The sequence below is a fragment of the Manacus candei genome, unplaced genomic scaffold, assembly GCF_025592945.1.
Source record: "Manacus candei isolate 608988 ecotype Guabito, Panama unplaced genomic scaffold, ASM2559294v1 h1tg000053l, whole genome shotgun sequence".
Classification (NCBI taxonomy): domain Eukaryota; kingdom Metazoa; phylum Chordata; class Aves; order Passeriformes; family Pipridae; genus Manacus; species Manacus candei.
The window spans coordinates 1,993,589-2,007,851 of NW_026138101.1; the positions used below are offsets into that span (position 1 = coordinate 1,993,589).

General features: G+C 46.2%; 1 protein-coding gene across 2 annotated transcripts in view; it reads right to left on the minus strand.

Annotated features, from left to right (window-relative positions):
- Positions 1–9,997: 9,997 nt before the first annotated feature.
- The window catches only part of CMIP (c-Maf inducing protein), a 133,355-nt gene continuing 129,089 nt past the window's right edge, over positions 9,998–14,263 (minus strand). For both annotated transcript variants that reach the window (XM_051801741.1, XM_051801742.1), the window contains exon 21: positions 9,998–12,005. In XM_051801741.1, coding sequence (XP_051657701.1) covers positions 11,952–12,005 — 54 coding nt within the window. In that variant the 3' untranslated portion in view covers positions 9,998–11,951. The remainder of the gene's footprint in view (positions 12,006–14,263) is intronic.

Sequence of the window (14,263 nt, forward strand, 5' to 3'; positions counted from 1 at the left end):
CAAGGGCTTGGCTGACATCCCCCTGAGCCACGAACCTGGATGCTGGGGACCCAGCACTCCACTCACCAAGCCCTCAGCTGGATCCAAGTCATGTCCTTTCTCCGGTGTTTGCTGACCACTTGCAGCACCTGGTGGGCAGAGAATGTGAGGACACACTTCCAAATGCAGGGACACACTTCCCTTACCCACCTGAGTCTGAAGTGCTTGGAGGCTGGGCAGGAATGTGGTGCCAGCCATGATGGGATACAGCCAGAAGCCAGCGCTGCTACCGCAGTCACATAATTGAATAACGAGAACAGATTAGGCAATCTCTGTGCTTCATGTTGACAAGGCTGAAGGAAAGAACAGAACATGTAATCAAATGAGGGGGGGTTTCTTTCTTTATTTATTTATTTTGAAAGAAAGACAGTATTACAGCACTGTAAGAGGTGGCATAGCATGGGCTAATTATGCTGCTGGGGTTATTTCTCTCTTGCAGGTTTGAGGATAAGACTGAGACTTTTATTAAAGCCTCAGGGAGAAAAGAACTGGAGGAGCTGGCTTTCACTGGGAATTAAACCCCCAGTTCACTTAATGCTTATTCAATAGCTTCTGCCCCTCCATTTGGCTAACCTGCCTAAGAACACATTCACCTCTTCACATCAGCAACCTGCAATCAGAAAAATCACCTGTAATCCAGCTGCCTCCAGGCACAGACCAAGAGCTACATGGTCTTAATGACAGATCAGGCTAAACAAAAAGCACAAATCCACAATCTGCTATCAGGAGGTATCTAAGGTTTCCTTCTTTTGATAATTTCTGCCAAGATATTCATGCTGAGTCACTGGGTTTGCAGTGCCATGTGCTGGCAGCAGCTGCCAGAGCTGACCCGGGACAGGGGCTGCCGCTGCCTGCAGAGGCTGAATGAGAGATGAAAGGAGCACCTGGGCACTTTCCATGGGCTTTCTTGGCTAACCTGCAAGCCAGGATTGAAGTGAAATTGTACTGAAAAAATCATCTGACTGGTACATGAGGCTTTTCAGCTGGATTTCTTTGCTGGTTTAACAGGCAACTAGACATCTAGTTACCCAGCTACCCATTTCCCCTACCTGAGGATGTAATTTGGTGACTCACCACCATCCAGGTACCAGTAATGGAGTTTTTCCCCAAACAACTGATTTCAGATACATAATTCATTTAGATCCCTTTTAAAAAATCTGGCCCTGACTTTTGTCTCTGTGGTGCAAAACGCATCAAGTAACACCTTCTGCAGCAGTGACCTGGCTTACCCTGCTTGTGGGAATCATCCAGACGAGCGAGGCTCTTCGCTTTTTTGAATCACCCTTCTGAAGTGATCCGTGGAGAAACAATCTGCCTGAGAAGTGACAACCCCAGACTGCTAATAAATGCCCCCAGGCTTTAGGAAACCTGCCAAAAATACTCATTGGAGTCAGCCCAGCATCTTCGGTTTAGTAAAGACCTCCTGCAACATGCAAGAGGGCAGGTACCCCAGGCTGTAACGGGACTTGTGGCATACGTGAAAAGAGACATTTTGCCCTATTTAGGAAGTGGCTGGCTAAGTTATAGGTGACACCATTCCCTGGCAGCGTCATTTGCCCTGACACCTTTTCAGTGGGAAGGCAACTTGTCACGGCCGAGATGTGTGTGGAGTTGCCTTATTTACTCTCCTGGGGTGGCGTGAATCAGAGTTGAAAAGTGCAGTATGTTGAAGTCAACCCATATTCCCATGATGTGCGAGTGTGAGTCACTCGGCAGGGAGATTCTGCCAAGGGTCCCTCCTGGACGACCCGGCTGTGTTAAACACGCCGGAAAATCCACGGATAAAAACATCCCCAGTGACGCACGGGAGCCGAGTAGGCTCCATGCCTTTTTGGGGAAGCTTCTGAAACGCCGACGTTTCCTCTTGATCAATAATCTGGTTGGCAGAGCAGGGCTTTGAAGCAATCCAGAAAGCACAGCCTTCTGCTCACACGGCCGCTGCTGTTTCTCTCCCGGGAAGATGACGCGCGGGGTAACCCCAGGCACAGGCAGGGGAAGGATTTCTCTTCCATGTCTATTTAAATCTCCTGGAAGAGTTGCTGCTTACAGAAAGTATAATGCATGATGTGAAAGGGCTTTCTGTTCACAGGCAAAGAAAAATTTAAAGAAAGAATGAGCCCCATCCCAAGGTCTCACAGCTGACGGTTTTCCCCGTCATCTCCTTTCTCTCTTCTGTCCTCAATAAATAACACTTGTGGGGTTATCACAGGCTGCTTTCTGCAGCAGGTCTGCTGGAACAGTCTGACAGAGGTTTCTTGGCCTTAAACCCCACCACTCCTCTGATCCACCACTTACCAGAGCTGATCCTCCACTCCCTGCAGCCACCACAGTGAGGGCACCACTGTCCTCAGCAATGATTTCCAAGTAGTTGTCCTGACTTGGAATACAAGGAAAAGCCACTGACAAGAATATTTCCAGATAAACATCTCATTAATTTCAACCACAGGCAGCCATGAGTCATTTCCCTTTGACTGGAATCCTCTCTTGTGACCAGAGATCTGGTACTGTGTAAAATTCATAATTATTTTGAAAGGATATCAACAAATTGATAATTAGTCTCAAAAAATTCAGGCCTAAAAAAAATCCTTCTTTTTCTCCAGAGTTTACTGTTAATCACCTTTGCTCCTGTTACAGCTGTGACATAAAACTGAGTAATTTTACTGCAAAACTGTTGGAGTTCTTTTAAAGCCTCTTTTAGCACTCAAGCAGCAGGTTGGGCTTTCCTTGAACCATAGTTCTGCCTCTGGGTAAATTGTGCCTTTTTCCCCCAAAACAGAAGTGGCATGAGGTGATTCACACCCCTGGGCACCTGCTCTACAACTGCTGAGGCACCCTGGGTGGGGGTTACCAGGCTGGCTCCCACGTGCCGTGTGGGATTTGGCAGCTCTGTGCCACTGTCGAGCTTTTCCCTTTCCTTTCCAGGAACTGGCTCAACTCAGCCACACTCTGGGCGCGACTCGGAGCCTGATTAATCACAGCCCCCAACGCCTGAATGCCAGCAGTGTCTCTCATGCCAGCAGACATTTTTCTTTTAGACAGATTAGTTCTTCGCCTCCTTTTTTTTTTTTTTTCTTTTGTTCTGAAATAACAACAGCTTGACCAAGACCAAATCCCCAGCTTCCAAAATCAAAGCTAAAGCCGTACCTTGGAGTGCAAACAGCCAACCAGACAGTCCCTGCTGGGGTCACACAGGGCTGGCCATGGCCACACGTGAAGTGATGTAGTAGCATCGTTTGCCACGATCAGTCACTGGAGCCTTTAAGCCTGTACTCAATATCCAGTTAAAAACACAAATCCAAACAAAAATCCCCAGACTACTTATTAATCACTGAGGTCTGCCTTAAAATGAGCTAAAAAAAGAACCTTTCCCATCAACTTTCGTGGGATTTGGATTATGTTTTTTCACTGGAGATGAATTCATGACAGAACAGGCCCCTCAGCCAGCAGCCACTTAACGACCTGCCACCATACTGGAGAGGCTTTTGGGGTCTTTCTAGGCTGCCAAAGCTGCTGTGGAAGCACTGGTCAGGATGCTCACACTTGGCCAGTGATGGCATGGCTTCAGCTGAGCACAGCACTGAAACTGGGACTTTATTCAGACCCAAACCTCACATCAAATATTTTTCCTCATGTCATTCAATGTTTGTTAGCTCATGGGTTTACCCTGGTGACTCATTAGTCACTGCTCTTGTCTGAATTCAGTGCATTACAAGAGAATAACCAAACTTCAGGAGAAGCTTCTTATTGGTACTAATGAAGAGGAGGGAAGACACGGTGGTGGGGGAGGATAAACATGGTTGTCATCTCATGAATTTCCCTACTTCTCCTTGCAGGTTAGTCCCCCATGCTGTGGGTACTCACAGGTTTTTAACCTGAATCACAGGGAACAAAATGACCCAGCCCTGGCCCATACTGTGGTGGTATGACCTCCCAGCAAAGGAGTGGCTGCAGATGGGTTTGCTTCATGCTGCATTTCAAGGCATGGAGGAATGGGAAACGTCCCACCCACCTGCTCCTCCATGGGTCACCCCTCCAGCCACTTGCTGCCCTTGGGGCCACACCACAACATATCCTGGGAGAGGAATGGGCCCTGCACCAGGCTGGGCTCCCTGTGGCCCCTGAGCAGGGCATCAGTCCAAACCAGGCCCCCAAAACCAAAGTAACTTCACTCATGAGCTGGAGCAGGCCAACAGCTCTGTTTGGCCTCCATAAAGATGTTGGAGTGATGGAAGGACAGGAGGTGACTCGTGGTGCAGCAATGGGCGGTTGCAGAGCTGCCACATCCCCACGTCACTGCTGATGGCAGTTCCCCCTCATCATTCCTGGGACACGCTGACCTGTTGGGACAGCAGTGGGGATGAAAAATGGACAATTTCACCAACTAACTTCCATGAGGAACAGTGAGCAGGGTGCAGCTCAGAGCCCCTCAGTGGCAAGGCAGGGGAAAGAGGAGGAGGAGGAGGAAGGCCCCAGGACCGCAGTGGCTGTGTGCCGGCGCTCAGGCAGGTTTCCTTGGCAGCCGCAAGCTCAGGGCACTCACCATACCTAAGTGAAGATTTTGTTGCCATGGAAACATTGATGTCATCGGCTCTGCAGCAGCTTCAACCTCAACTGCAACTTTTTTTCTCTTTTTCCTCCCACCCTGGCTTGGGGTTTTTGTTTATTTATTTGTACGTTTCTCACAGGAGGTGACCCCGTCACAGCATCCAGGGATGTCCAGCAGCCCAAACCCCTCCTCACATCATCTGGGGGTATTGGGGAGCCCATCACTGGTAGCTGTGGGATGGGGCTGTATTTTAGAAACACCCACCGGGGCTATGTTCTGCCCTGCACACACTGACCCATTTTCCTCGTCCTCATAAATTGACAGTATTTCCAAAGAAGATAGTTTGGAAGCTCCCAAAATGTGAAGGAGGTGACCTGAGTAGAGGCTTCCCACCCAAGGAGATGCCTCACACTGGGGGACCTGCTGTGCATGGCACCTACAGCTCTCACTGTGCAGGAACACCACGAGCTCGCTGCCACTTGCATTATGCAGAGCCACCACCACTCACTCTCCTGTCAGGAGGAGCCAGACAGACCAACTAAAGAGGAAATTCCATGTCTCCATGAGGGACGTAATGCCTGGGTGAGCAGCTGATGGCTGCTGGTGGAGTTTTGCCCTCGGTGCTCAGTGAGGTTCCCCCATTCACCAGGACAGAGTCTCCCCAGCAATAAACCAAAAATCCCTTTGAAAACAATACCCAGCACATTCCCTGAAGAAAAGAATCGTGAAGGAGTGGGACCTGGAATCTTCACCAGGCTTGAGAATGGAGACTCAGCCTTTTGCTGGCCCCAGCTCCAGAGATGGATACGATCCCATTAGACAAATCCTTGATTCCCCTGGAGCCTCCTTTAACTTATCAGGGCTACTGCCATTAATAGTGGACTGTTGCACAAGTCTGGGTCAGACTGTTCCAGCCAAAAATACATGTTACCGAGTTCACTGCAATGTTAAAACAAGCCTTTCACCTCAGTGACAGGGCAGGAGCAGCGCTAGGGCAGAGCTCCGCTGTCCTGGCTGCCCCTCTCACACAGCCCTGAGTCACAGGGAGGTTTGTTTTAGCTGTAGCTGGGATTTTTATAAAGGCCTAATTTATTTTTTTGTTGTTACACTGGACAAACCCTGCTTTTACACTAGGTCATTGTGCAGAGCCAGATCTGCTCTTTTCCTTACCAGGAGAGGGATCTTGATGGGCCCCATCCGCCTGGATCCAGGCACGCAGGCACAGGGATGCTCCCCCAGCACCACCACTGCTCACCCCATCCATCAAGGCTGGAGAGGGAATCATGTGGGAGGCAGCTGGTAAAACAGAATCAGAGAGCAACATAAAATCCCAGTTAATAGACAGGTTTACAACACTTTTTCTCTTTTATAAACAACAATCAACCACAGCCTGTGTGTTTCTAACATTATGGCCTAAACTGAAATTCAAAGTGTTCCCGATAAATGTGCTTTTGCAACCTTCAAGGATCACACTCTGCCTCTCTGCAGCAGTAAATAACCAAACCTAGCCCCAAGATCTCAAAGCACCTGGCAAATGAGTCACTAACATTAGTTATCCTTAATGTCATCATAACTGGTAAAACATGGAAAGAAAAGTATCCCTAAGCCAAAGTTTCTGTATTTCAATGTAACGAGGTACACTGCATACCAAAGACAGCAGCAACACTTTCATTACAGTGAGACAGTCAGTGGGTCTCTGATCCCATATTCAAAGCAAACTTCTCTTTTTAAAAGAACTTCATGTAGTTTAATACAAAGACACTGATTTCATAGCAAAGGCTTATGTAAAAATGGGAGATTCTGGGTGGGAGAGACTGCTAAGATTTAAAAGTATCTCAGTTAGCTACGGTGAACAAATCAGTTTCAAATGTATCCTGCATTAGAATTAAAGGATTAATGTTTGATATCCTATCCCAGCTGGAAGAAAAATTAACAAGAAACTGGTTACTATATCAACTGCCAGATCTGTGAAGCAAACTGGTGTTGAGACCAGTGTGAGGTGTTGAGACCAATTTAATGGTCTCAACACGAACTATATTCTGTTACACAGAGCTGTGTTTGGATCTTTGTAGATGGAGGTAGAAAAAAGACACATATTTATATCAGCAGTGCTGTATCAACAAGGTTCATCCATGACCAGCAGATCTCCGTGAGGTTTGGGTATGTATATTTTTAAAATCTGATAGAGCCTGTTTGAACATTACAAATGTATTACAATACTTGTTCTAGCTGGTTGGTGAAAAGCATGAAAGTGAATCACCTAAAAAAAAATAATAAAAAAAAAGCAGGTATCAGGCTAGCAGGAAAAATACCTGCATGTTTGATATTACTGGCAAAAAGGATATTCCAAGATCTGTTACGAATAAAAATGGCTTATCTCAAATATTTATTTAAACTGTTCCCCAGTCAATAGAAAAGAAAATGGAAAAAACCTGCATTGTAACATCCACTTAAAACAAGTATTTTGAGATGAGTACTCTATTTGGTTGGAAAAAATCATTAAAAATTCAAGACACAGCAATATAACTGAGTGATGTGTTCTAACAGGCACAGCTGGTTGTTGTTACAGGAGCTGGGAGAGGTCAGTGCTGCCCTTAGCCTGAGAATGATGGCAGCACTACTGCCTACTGCTTGTAGATGTGTACAAAGTTCCAAGGAGCTCCTTCTCCCGATTAAAAATCCTTGTACATATGAGAGAGGAGGGTACTGCAGCTCCCAGCCATTGGGGGAGTGGAAATCCCAAAGATGGGAACAGGCCCAGCTGGTGCTGTTTTCCAGAAAGCAGCAGTCCTGGGTGGAGCTGCCATTTCCCTGCTTTGCTCTTAGCTCATTACTATTTTATTCCCTTACTGCATTTAGGGATTTCTGGTCCAGAGTCTGCTCTGTTTCCAAGAGGACTTTACCTGAATAGAGGCTTGATGTTCTCTGGGAAGGATAAGGACTGAAGACTGTCAGAGACACTTCCTGTGCTCAGTGCCAAGGCTCAGAGATGGAGCCTCTCCCTGCCCTGGGGACCAGGGTGGGTCACAGCCCCGGGACAAGGCCTGGCTGCTCCTGGGACACACAGCCAGCCCTGAGGGGATCAGGACACCCACGGACCTCAGGAGGGCTCCGAGCAACCTGCAGATCTGCCCTGAGGACAGTCCAGATGCTCCACAGCCACCCCTGAGACACCATCTGCCACATCTCCCCACGGGGTCCCTCAGTGTTAGGAAAGGAGCCTCAGGTCCTCATGGATGGGACTTGTGGATAACTCAGCCTCCACCTGGTGTGAAAGGATCATATGAACAAGACATACCAAGCTCTTACCTGGTACAAACACTTCAGGCCAGCAGCTGTTTCAGCACTCCCCTACAAGCAAATCCATGCTGAATTGTCAGGATTTCAGGCACATACTTTACTCTCTGAGCGACAAACAAGCCATACCCACAGAGCTGGGAAACTGGAGGCAACCGGTACTTTGTGAGATTCATCTCTGTGTTTGGTCTTCTGAAACTCAAAACGTAGCTGTGAGCAGTGAAAGCAGCAGTAGGAAGGTAAGACAACTGCAGGGTTTTAATGAGGCCATGAGAAAATTGCTCCTGAAACTCGGCAGTGCTGCGGCTTTGTGCTTTTTGGACTTGCATCAGAGCTACTGCACTAGTTCGGGTTGAAAGCCGAAAGCTGTAGGTTGGACAAGCCCCTGGCATTCAGAGTCCCCGGGAAGATGGGCAGGAATAACCTCCCAAATGGAACCAGGCAGCTTTTTAGTGGCTCCATTATCAGCGAGCAGCAGCTGGGCACAGGCAGAAAGGCATCATTATCCAGGGGAAACCACCAGAGCCCTCTACAAGGCCCACTGCTCTCAAAAAAAAGCTCAGGAAAACCTTTCCAAGTGCAAGCTGAGATACAGCAACTCCATTATAGCATGTCTAATCCCCAGCTTTTGTAACGACGGGACAATCCTCGGTCCGACACAGTCCTGAAGGATTCTAACAATGCTGCTCTGTAACTGCCACAGGCTGGGGACCAAAGGCAGCTGCTCCAGCACAGCGAGGACTCCTGTGCCAGGTGAGACAGACCCCGAGTACCACTTTACTGAACAACACATTGATCATCTTCAGGCTTGCTCAGATTTTGTTCAGCCAGCTGCCATCGCAGGGGTGAGATTATGCTGGTTTGGGAGCAGGGAAGAAGCACAAAGGAGGAATTTCTTGGAGGCCGTTGCAGAAGGCAGGACCTGGGCAGGTCCTGGGCACATCCATCTCCTGCTCAAGTCACCCATGGGGCATCTTGGCGAATCAGTGCACTGTGGACGTTCAGGCTTCTCCCACTGCCGATGATCCAGCTGAGGTTGCAGATCCCAACTGCTGTCACCGGTTCCCTCAAAGGCAGGAGCTCAGGGATGGAGTCATTGCCCACAGCAGGACGAGCAGCCGTGTCCAACACGTGCCTTCATCTGACCAAAGCCCAAAACTCTCCTTCCTTGGGCAATTTCTCAGTCCCTCATGCAACACCACAGGAATATTTCTGGCTATTCAGGGTCCAGAAAGGCTTTGTGAAGTACTTGCTACTGCCAGGGGAGGACAGCTCACAGGTAGCAGTGACTGATCAAGGGGAAAAGACCCAAAAAGCCTGACAGCCTCAGCTACAGCTCTCTGGTTTTACTGAAGAAAAAAAATAAAGGCACAGCTTATTGCCTTTATCAAGAGCCATCCAGTGAGCACTTCTTAGCTTGGCTGGAAGCACAGTAAAAACCCTCGTGTTTCTCTGTGTCCTGAAGTCTCATTTGTAGAATATAACAGAAATATAGATAAAAATGAGAGTATAGGAATACAAGTGATGAAGGCAGCTCTCAGAACATCTGTGGGAATTGGTTTCAAGTGGGGCCCACTTGTCTGAAGGTTAAAGAAGTTCAGTAACCATCTAGACAGCAAAGGCAGAGTTGTGAAGCTCCAGCTGGATCTCCTGCTGGCATCCACACACCAGGGATCTTCATCAGGGACAGCAGAACACAAATACAGCACATCCCTCCCCTTGGATGCTGCCCTGAGATGCACCTTAATACACAGGAACCCCTCTGGAGTCTGGAAATGCCCCAGTGTTTCCAGCACTGCCTACATCAGGCAAGCAGTGCAAGAAACCACCCCACCAAAGCAGCTCCTTCCATGGCCAGTGCAAGGACTCCTTAAGCCTTTGAAGGACTGGGGACAGTGCACAGATCAACAGCCTTGGGGAGGGATGCAAGAATTGGACACAGAGAGACTCAGCTGTCCTCCTCCTCATCCCTTCTAGGTGAGAGTACCTCAAAACCTGGTGACTGGTGGAAAACAGCCCCACTCTGCAAAGGGTTCTGGTGTCTGCACCTCCCACAGCATCCCCACGTCACCATCCGGCCAAAGCCTCCTTCAAAGAAAACACAAAGCATGCAGCTAAAAGATATTCACTTACAGTTTATTTTTGCCTGAAATTATTTCACATCTCTTTGTACACAGCTACAGAACAGTAGTAGTAAACCATTGGTAAAAGCAACAGTGCTAAGGAAAATGTTGGCATATTTTTTTCTTCTTTTTTTTTTTTTCCTTCTTTCTTCCCATACTGCATCCTCGTACAGTTTGGGATTTGAAGGGGGGAAAAAAACCTGACACACTACATGAGTTAAGACTCAATTTCTGTTTCATTATTAAAAAAAAAAAAAAAAGGAAAAAAGAGAAAAACAACATTATTTGGGATGGGGTAGTCTACGTAGCAACAAACTTAAAAAAAAAAAAAAACAACAAAAAAAACCTGAACAAAAGCTTGGCTTCCATTGAATAAGATTAAATATATATATATATTTATATATAAAAAATTACATTGGCTGTATGTGAAACTTCGAGGTGCTGAAGAATAAAATAAAGGTGTTAAACAGAGGAAAAACTTCTTTTTGTTTTGTTTTTGTTTGTTGTTTTTTTTTAAATAAGCAGCTCTGTACAATGAAGGCTCATTATGAAAAAAAAAAGTCAACAGCATAGTTATAAAAGAAACCACAATTTTTAAAAAATCATCTTCTAAGCAACTGTGGAATTTGAAAAATGTAGCAGTCACATTTACAGACAGGTCAGGGCTATCGGATCAGCAACACCGCGATTTCCTCAGAGTCCCCAGAGGAACATGCAGAACAATGCGTGCACAGAACAGGTGAGGGAGGGAGGGGAGGGGGGGGGGGGAAAAAAAAAAAGAAAAAAAAAAAACAAAACCAGAAAAAGCTGATGCACGAAGTAGAGGGAGAACTTTTTTTTTTTCTCTTTTTGAAATATCGGACGTAAACAGAAAACAACGGAGGCAACTTGTAAAATCTACAGTTTTGCGAACACCCCATTGGCAAAATGAACGACGGCCTGTCCCCGTCTCCCGCGTTCAAACCTGACGTGCTTTAAAAGACTAAAGAAAGTTTTCAGACTTCGGAAGGAAATGTGACTTTTATTAATCCCTGTATCCCCTCCCCCAGCGACCAACCCCCCCCTTTGATATTTTCCTTCCTATTTGATAACATTTGAGGCATTTTGAAATCAAAAAGACAACGCGATGAATGTTGACAGAGAGGGAGTATAATACAGTCTGCATTACTAAAAGGCAATTCTTCAAGGAGGACGTTTCCTTAAAAAAAATAATAATAACAACAAGACAGCAAACTAGTTTATACAGTACTAAACGCAAAAAAAGGGTAAAAGAATTAACAATTCATAAATAAAAGACAGGTCCCAGACCTGTTATTTGTGAACCATTTTCTTAAATAGGTGCATTATGTAAATCTTATGTACAACAAAATTACTTTGCATAACAACTGCAAGGACACGGAGGGGAGGTGAAAATCATATTGGTTTTGGTTTTCTTCTCTTGAGATTTTTGTAAGTTTGATTTTCTGGAGCAAAACTGGTGAAAGAGGAGTTCTGGCTGGCTGGGTCCCAGCCAAGGAAACCCAGGTAAATAATGACAAATGAATATATTTTTTTTTTCTCCACACGGCATAAAACACAAAGGCAAATAAAATCCACAAAGGTGTTTTTTTTTTTTCCTCTTTATAATCCTCTTGCTGCTACAAAGTCCTTTTTTTGTTTGTTTGTTTGCTTCCTTTTCAATTTAAATTACGTTGATTCTGAAATCACAAAGCTGAAAGAATCCAGCGGGGTCCAGGCTTGCCCCATCCCCTCGACACACACAACGCCACTCCGCTACCCCACAACCACAACTCCTACCACCAAGTCCCCGGACTCACTGCTCTACAGGTATTAGCCAAAAGTTATTTTCCGGTTTGTGTTTGTTTTTTGTTTTTTTTCTCTGTTTGTTTTAAAAATCTTTTCCTTCTCACGAGAAGCAAAAGAGAAGAGTCGGAGGCAGGGAGAGTTCACCACGCTTCGGTGTAGCGGACGTCCACCTCTTTCAGGTTGGGTAGTTTAGCCTGTGTGAGAAGGGAGGAAAAGGTCAGGATTAATGACACGTGTTCAGGACTCAGGTAAAAAGTCCCTGTGAAATCTGTACCGGCAATCAGGTCCAGATCAGACCCTGATCTTCATTTTTTATACAAATGCTTAGGAAAACGTGTTTGTCAAACTCCCACCGAGAAGGCAGTGGACTCAAATCGAGCGCACAGCCACGCGTTCCTCCCTCAGCCTCCACACTAAGGCACTGCTTGATTTCTCCCTTCATGTACTAAAAAAAGTTGGAGAGTTTAGCATCTTTTTGGTGTCTTTGTGGTCTCCCTTCCGTAACTTCCGTGTCGTTCCTGAATTACCCCACGCGAGGCAGACGGGGATCGGCTGTTTGTGCTGTTCCTACTTGTCGATCCCGTTTCCGTGCTCTCTGACCATAATTGCATGGCTAATTCTCTCAAAACAAATAAACACGTTTAATTAGGCTAGGGCATAATTGAGGACTTGGAAGTTTCTAGGAGTCATTATTACCTCACTCCTTGATTTATGTGCACACATATTTTGATAAGAGCTAGTCATAATCGTACAGACACTGCCAGCAAATAATTTTTCAGTTAGGCAATAATGACTTCAGTAGTGGGTGTTTATTTATTGTCTGGTTCAGCCTGCCTGGTACATATGTGGGTGTCTGTGTGTGTGTGCAAGTGTGTTTAGTGGGGTGGGGGATGGAGCCGAGAGGAAATGTCATCACTGGCTTGTGCCCCAAATGCTCTCGCAGACCAAGGGGAGAAGAAGGAAAGATTTGTATCAAAAATACATTCTTTGAAGTCTGAGCTGTTCTCAAAAGACCTACAACCATGTGCCCCAGGGAGAGAAACTATTACCCTGCCTTGAACAGAGCACTAAAAAATGGCCACCAAGATAAATCTCAGTGGAAGAGGTGAAAGGGGAAAAAGTGACGCCTGCGTGTTTTCTCAGCTTTTTGAATTCTCTGCAGCCATCGGGACCCTGCTCACAGCCAGTTTTGCTGTTTGCCCCGGCAAGTCACTTTCTTGGGTTGCTGCTAAGGACTGTTAATGCAATACCAGAGCAGAGGGAACTGGTTAGGAAAATATGAGTTTCAGTAAGAAGTTAGTGGCAAAGGGGCTCAAAGCAGGGTGGGACTGAGAGAGCCTTTCAATAGATGTGATTTCAGAGCCCTGGGCCAAAATCAGCATTGACCTTGATTGTCTGTAAATGCCTGGGGCCTGATACAAGCTCCATTGTGTGAACCCATCTGCAAGCCAGCTGTTGATTCCAAGGACAACTTCTTTGCATATACAATTGTGACACGAGTTTGAAAACTTGATCTTGAAAAATCCATGCTAGCAGGATTGCAACTGAGTCCCTGGGGGAGCCCTGGCTCTACAGCCAGAACCAAAGAGAGACGTTTGCAGTGGATTTTGAAAGCAAAGCAGTTTCAGGGCTTGCCTCAAGTTAGAAACTCAACCCAAGATTGTGACCTTTTAAGCAAACCTGCCCCAATCCAAGGTTTCAACATAGAATACAACCTAATGCCAAGTTTCATCTTGAGTGTTTGGGTTTCAAAGGTAAGATTTTGGGAGATGCGACTCACACAACACCAGAGTGAAGGCAAAGTCCACATGAAGTCATGAAAGCTGACGTATCTCAGGCAGGTTTTGTCTGAAACCACCTGGGGCCGTTCCCCTCCCACAGCTACATTCTAGTTCTTTACACCATTTTGACAAAACGTTGTGAATTCACAGCAACACCAGACATCTTACATGTCACATTTGGGAACTGGGCATTTGTGCAGGCATTTCTGCTTAAAGCCCACTCCAGTCCTGGAGATGTCAAGATAAACCTGCACCCTACTCAACGATTTTAATTCTCCCTTTGCTTAATTCTCCCTTTGCATTCCAATACAAAGCTCTGTAACACTGTTCAGCCATGTTGCTTCTGGTCCTGTTAACACTACAGGACATGGTGAGCATTAGATTTTACTTGTTTCTGTATCCTTCATCAGAAACATCGATATGTTCCTATTTATGAAACTTTTACTGACAAAACCTTTACTGTTGAGAGCATTGGCAAAAAGATTCAGTTTCTGATTCTATCTCATACTTCTCCATTCAGTATACTAAATGTTTCCTGTGTCCATCAAAGCCAGCAACTTCCCGATGCTGTTTTCAGCCATTTTCTCCCCAAAATAATCCACTTCACCCTCTTTGGATAACCTTCCACCCACTCCATGGGGCCAGTTCTCTCTGCACTAGGTATCACCACC